General features: G+C 43.4%; 1 protein-coding gene across 1 annotated transcript; it reads right to left on the bottom strand.

The window, feature by feature from the left end:
• Window positions 1–1,841: 1,841 nt before the first annotated feature.
• On the bottom strand, window positions 1,842–5,446 carry LOC147438075 (uncharacterized). Its single transcript, XM_086487438.1, has 3 exons — window positions 5,292–5,446; window positions 3,562–4,469; window positions 1,842–2,160 (listed from the first exon to the last, which is right to left on the bottom strand). Exons 2-3 carry the CDS (start codon window positions 4,455–4,457, stop codon window positions 2,088–2,090), a joined length of 969 nt encoding a protein of 322 aa, XP_086343564.1. The 5' UTR covers window positions 4,458–4,469; window positions 5,292–5,446; the 3' UTR covers window positions 1,842–2,087.
• Window positions 5,447–5,884: the final 438 nt, after the last annotated feature.

The following is a 5,884-nucleotide window of genomic DNA, read 5'->3' as shown; positions in this document are numbered from 1 at the left end:
AAATGAGTGCTTCAAACACCCTAGGTGGATGTAGCTGCAACTATGTTAAAACTATGATACTATTTTTAATTTGGACCAGACGGATGCATCACAACCAACTTGATGGAGGTACATGACAGTTAAATTACATCAACTAAAAGCACATCTGGAGGATCCAAATACAATGATACAACAGTAGCAAGCTTAATTTCATTCTCTCTTAGCCACTACCTCCAGCATTTGCAATTATGATGAGAACCTTTTGCACACTTTGTAAAATATTACGATTAAGCACAACGTGATGATGCACTCTGAAGGACAGATGTAAGCAACAAACCCAAAATCACCTTTAAATAAAACTATAGATTATGTACTGACATTAATTCCTGTAGAAGAGCCAAATTTAGCAGATGTACATGCACGCCCAAAGAAAAACACATCAATCTGACTTCCTTCCCTGGACCGATACTAACAGCAGATCTTCACAATTCAAAGACAGTAGAGTATGCTCTCTACCAAGGGAAAAGATCTTTACCCAACCTACGTAAATCTTGATGGCCTCGTTGCAAAATAGAGCGATAAGCGACCACATGGCGACCCACGGAGGCCAGGAGCCGTGTGGGAGTTGAATTGCAAGGAATGGTCCTCGGTCATTCCCGGCCATCAAGGGTCAGGAGGGAAGGGGGCCAATCATTGGGAAGGAAGCTAAGCAATCATAGGTCAAACACCACACATTGCAAACTTCAGATGCCAGTACTGTGCAAGGGTTGAGGTGTGCACATCAGCACTGTGCAAAGGTTCTAGAGGTGTGAGGGACGTGTGCTCTGACTATTGCAGGGAGATATTCCAAAGACTGAGTTGGCAGCAGCACAGGCCTTTCCAGCTAGTGATTTGGTGCACGTTGATTGGAGAATGAGGCATGCATTCCGAGAGCTGAGGTATCAAGGACGCAGGCCATTCCACCTGCTCACTTGCCATCACCTAATTCAATGCCTGTGCCTTCCATTCCCAGTGCTGACAACGTGGTCATCCATTACGTGCAGGCTACTATTCCGGCTGAGAACTGACAGGAGATGGAGGACGCAGATTCAGCACCCTCAAGACCCCCGACCTTGACGGGCAATAGAAAAAGCAAAAAGTTTAATTGCATTTCTGTCTGTGTTTCATTCTGTACAAACCGACCTGCCATCTCACAATATCTTTAAATCCGAAAATTAGAACATACAAGAAGTAAAGCCCATACCACATGTAAATTAAGCCTGAAAGGTACAGATAAACACCATGCTCAGAGAAGAGCTCTGAATCGTGCATATGCATAAACCCTGCGCATACATTTAGTGCAAAGATTAACCTCCGAGAAGTATCATTGACAAAGGCAACCAGTCAAGCATGAATTTAGGTTCATTTCTGCCTGCAAATCTTCACAAACCTCAAAATGCCATGTAGAGCACAATTAACGTGAAGGCCTCTTCAAAAGACATGACAAAATAGAGACAGCTAGTCCTTTACATTCTTGCCTAAGAGGACCAGAAGCTAAATTACCAAAAATTTGAAATAGAGAGAAAGAGAGCAGGGCAATTCCACCCATATCTTGCAAGGGGAAACAAAAATCAAAATCCAAAACAGAAGATTGAAGTTTAGCAAAAAAACCGAAGGAACACAACGATTCTAAACAAAAACATGTTTCTGACCATACTTTGATCGAGAGTCACTGCATCTTGTAAAGTTTAGTTCTTGAGCAATGCTCTATCTAAAACAACCAAAATCTACTGTAGAAAAGAGACCTCGGAGCACTTGGTGATAAAAATAGAAGGCCCTCTGCAATCATAATCCGAGGCCCCTACTGACAGAATATAGAAAGATGAACAAAAAAACAAAACTATTGCTACATATTTCATGTCAAACCGCTTCAATCTAAATTGTCCATAACTCTCACAAACACAGATATTGTCCCTTGTAAGCTTTTAGCCCAGTACACTCTGTAGGCAGTAAACATTCAGAGGCTTGCTTGAAAACTCATCAAATCATTCCACATCGTGTACTAAAGGCGCGGAAGCCCTTCCTTGTGCACTAAATAAGTAATCATCTCATGGCTTGGCTTTCAATAATTAGGTTTCTCTTGGAGCTTGGCACCTAAAGCACTGCATGCGAGTAGCAAAGTTATGCTCATTGCATCCAGACCTGTTATTCCAGAATAAAAAGTCAGTGAAAGAGACGAAAATAGGCAACAGGCTGGCATCGATCAATCAACAACGTTTAAAGTGTGCAAACACGGCAAGTACCTACACTTTTATGATGGTCAAAATCTGTACAGGCATCAAGCATAGGCAACTTTCCCAAAGCATGATTCAAATAGAAACCAGAGGCTGTACAAATTTAAGTAGCTCCAATTTTCCTCAACGCTCAATCCTATCTTGAAGCTGTTTTTACTGGTGGCAAAACTCTGTACAATCATCAGCATCAAGCAATTTTTGAGGATGCACAATGCCAGCCAACCGAAGGCACCTCTTGTGGCTGCAGTTCATAGCTTCAAGTTTTCTTCCCTCAGACATTTTGCCTGATCTTCTAAACCTTAAACGGGTCTTATCCTTTGGAGTCTATGTATAAAGACTTAAAATAGCACAATACCCAAAAAAATAACTCGTTTCTTACTTTAATGTACAGTTGACCTGGGAATCTAAAGCAAGCAAGGTTGAAAACACTATCGGGCAACTCTCAAGTTTCAAGATTATTGGACCCCAATTACCTACCAGCAACTCAACTCCTCTAAACCATCTTAACCGTCACTCTTCCTCTACCTTACTATGAGCCATAGATTATATAAGCAAGATAAAGTCTTGGATCATTATAAGCAAGATAAAGTCTTGGATCATTAGATGATAACAAAGGAGTTTGTAAAGAGGAGGGGATAGACAAAGTATGTGTACCATTGCATTTGTTAAATACATAATGCCAAGTATCTGTACTATGTGAGTGGGCAAAACATGGCAGCTGAATTGAATGTTTGCATGGCTTGAGTGTAATATATGTCTTTTTCTAGAGCAAGCAAGCCCATTTAGATCCCCCGTGCCTAGCTAGCTCAAGCAAGCTCGATAAAGGAGGCAGTATCAGCTAGTTTCCTTACGTGTACAAATGCCCATGTCGTACAGTGTACGGTCGAAAGGCAGTACAAATACAAATACAGTCCCCTTTTAAAAAGACAACTTTGCAGCATGTGCCTTGAGCCTTCAGCCATTGGTCTTTGTGCCCACTACTTAAGTCATTTTTCATAAGTTTTTAGGCCCTTTAACCTTAGACCTAGGTATAGCCCTAGGTCATGTGGTAATTTGCAGATGTTATTTATGGTTTTTTTTTTAAACACACCAATGCATCAAAACCGTCCAATATAATTTAAAATACACTATTTCTCCGTACAATGACAACTATGACAGACACCAATGCACCACCAATAGCAGATATGATATCATCCACGCACTTTTCCACCTAGCGAATGTAGAATGTATGCGCAAAACGATTGCAACTGTCTAAAAAGTGACATCGATGTGCCTGCCTTGCCTACCTAACAACGAGCCAATAGCATACCTGGTGCACAACCAATCTCCTGATCTCCATCCTGGGCGATCACCTTCACCTCCATTCCCAGCATCATGTGAACCACCTTTACCCGCCCTACCTTCTGACTCATAGTCACCAACCCGTCCAGAATCGCCCTTACTCTTGCCACCTCTCTCATCCTTCGCAACTCCGCACTTGAAGCAGCTGGTCCTGCTTGCAAAATTATGTGCACCACAGCTCCTGTCCTTGCAATACCAGTCCCCAGGCCTCAAGTCAGCCCCGCCATATCCAGAACTACCTCCATAACTTCGGCTGTTGTAATCGCCCGCACCAAAGCTTCTGCCACTATATTCATCACCTGCATATCCCCTACTCATATAGTCACCACCCCCATAACTGCCCCTATAGTCACCACCGTACCCATTTCGATAGTCCCCACCTCGGTAGTCACTTCCTCGATAGTCCCCTCCATAGCCACTTCTGTAATCCCCTCCATAACCACCACGATAATCCATGTCACCATAGCCACCTCGATAATCGCCTCCATAGCCACCACGAGGGTCACTTCCATAGCTGCTTCGTGGATCACCCCCATATCCAGCACGAAGATCACCTCCGTAGCCACCTCTAGAATCTCCTCCATACCCAGCTCTGTAATCACCTGCATAAGCACCCCGATAATCACTACCTGCACCCTGACCTCTTCCATAGAGAAGCTCTGAACCTCCGCGTCCGCCTCCATAGCCAGACTCGATGCCAGGGTATGCACTGCCACCACCTCTTCCATAGCCACGCCTATCATCCCCCTTACCTCCACGTCCTTCCGCTGGCTTTGGCTCACTGCAACGCTGGCAGGAATCTCTCCAGCTGAAATTGAGGTGGTCACATGATGCACAATCCCAATCTCCTGGCTTTCGATTCATCTTCAGAAGAACCTGTTTTCAAGAACAAATGATCAACATGTATTCAGTCTCATGAGAAAGCGATGAAGACAGCCTCATACAGGAGGTCGCATGCGCAACTGTAAAATAAGCAAGTGAAGAAGCCCCAAAATCAAGCAGTTACAACCCAATTTACAAAAATGCAAGGCACCTCTATCACTGCAAAATACTTCATAGGGGTTAAAGCTGATGTTAAAAACAATCAAATATTATGTCTAATTGTAGTGTCACTGAGAACTATAGTTCCGTGACATGAGTAAATGCATCCTAGAGACAGTAGACCCGGGCTTTGGTCATTATCAGAGTGATGTTGAAACAAAGATGCAGCAACCTGCCCACTCAATAAGAAATGGCAAAGGTCAAGCAGCATAAATGCGGTATGGGGATATACACTCCTTAGGTCAAGAAGTGTAAGAAGACATGCATGGATTTGAAGCGCCATACGCCTTCAGAAACAGAAACTTTGTACCACAAGCATGATGGTGACAACAAATTGCACAAGTCAACAAATGGTATGCTCCATCGTGACTGTCCAAACTTAAAAAATGACATTCTGGCGTTGACGATGGTACATCCTGCGCACATACTACAGCTCCACAAAAATAGGGTTCGCTGATTATAACCAAACAGCCATAAGTATGGGAGCTGACACCCACTTGAAACTGCATGCATCTTTGTGTTTTAAGACAGTTCACAAAGTTTAACGAGTGTGTGAATGTGGAGACTCGACAATGGCGAGGTGTAATCGACTTTACGATACAGGCAGTGAGCTTGCGAACAGAGAGTGAAATGAGGGGACAAGACATAGAAGCTTACTTATGAGATAGAGGAATGCTTCGTCTCTCGGCGCGAGTTGGAAGTCCCCTCGACAGCAGCAGGCGCTTCTTCTGTTTCTGTGTCAAGAACCCGACTCATTATAAAGAACCTATATGCGAGTTTTGAAGGTTCTTGATGCTCTCTCTCTCTCTCTCCCTCCCTGCCCCTAGCGTAAAGTCATTTTTTTAGGGATATTCCTAAAACCGAACCCTAAAGGGTACAGGGCTTGAGCTGTAATTGAAATGAGAAATGTGTAGAATTGGAAGTAGAGGGAGAGCGTGAGAGTGAGTAACAGTAAGACCACTCATAGGTAGAAGCAATATAGAGGAAGGAAAAAAGTAAGGCACGTCTTTTTTCTTTTTTCTTTTGCAAAACTCACAATTGTGAGTGGATTATATTGAGCAGCCCAAAAAATTACAAGGTTTTGTCATGCTCATGTTAAGCCATGACAACATCCAGGGATCATAATTACAACGGCTATCAGGGCAACCACCCCGCCTTCACATCCTTGATACACAAGGTCCATCATTCTGAGATCTTTTATTTACCGATGGCCAAGATTGCCCCCATCCTAGGCATTCCATCTGCTGACA

The sequence above is a fragment of the Adiantum capillus-veneris genome, chromosome 17, assembly GCF_014529385.1.
Source record: "Adiantum capillus-veneris isolate H3 chromosome 17, ASM1452938v2, whole genome shotgun sequence".
Lineage (NCBI taxonomy): Eukaryota > Viridiplantae > Streptophyta > Polypodiopsida > Polypodiales > Pteridaceae > Adiantum > Adiantum capillus-veneris.
Note: the sequence above shows the minus strand (reverse complement) of the source record. Positions and strands in the feature narration are given on the sequence as shown.

What these genes read in the sequence shown, in the direction of transcription:
- LOC147438075 (XM_086487438.1), bottom strand. Translation starts at nt 4,457, where the DNA reads ATGAATCGAAAGCCAGGAGATTGGGATTGTGCATCATGTGACCACCTC. An exon ending in GGAGATTGGTTGTGCACCAG is followed by an intron (nt 2,161 to 3,561) that starts GTATGCTATTGG and finishes CTGGAATAACAG; the next exon opens with GTCTGGATGCAATGAGCATA.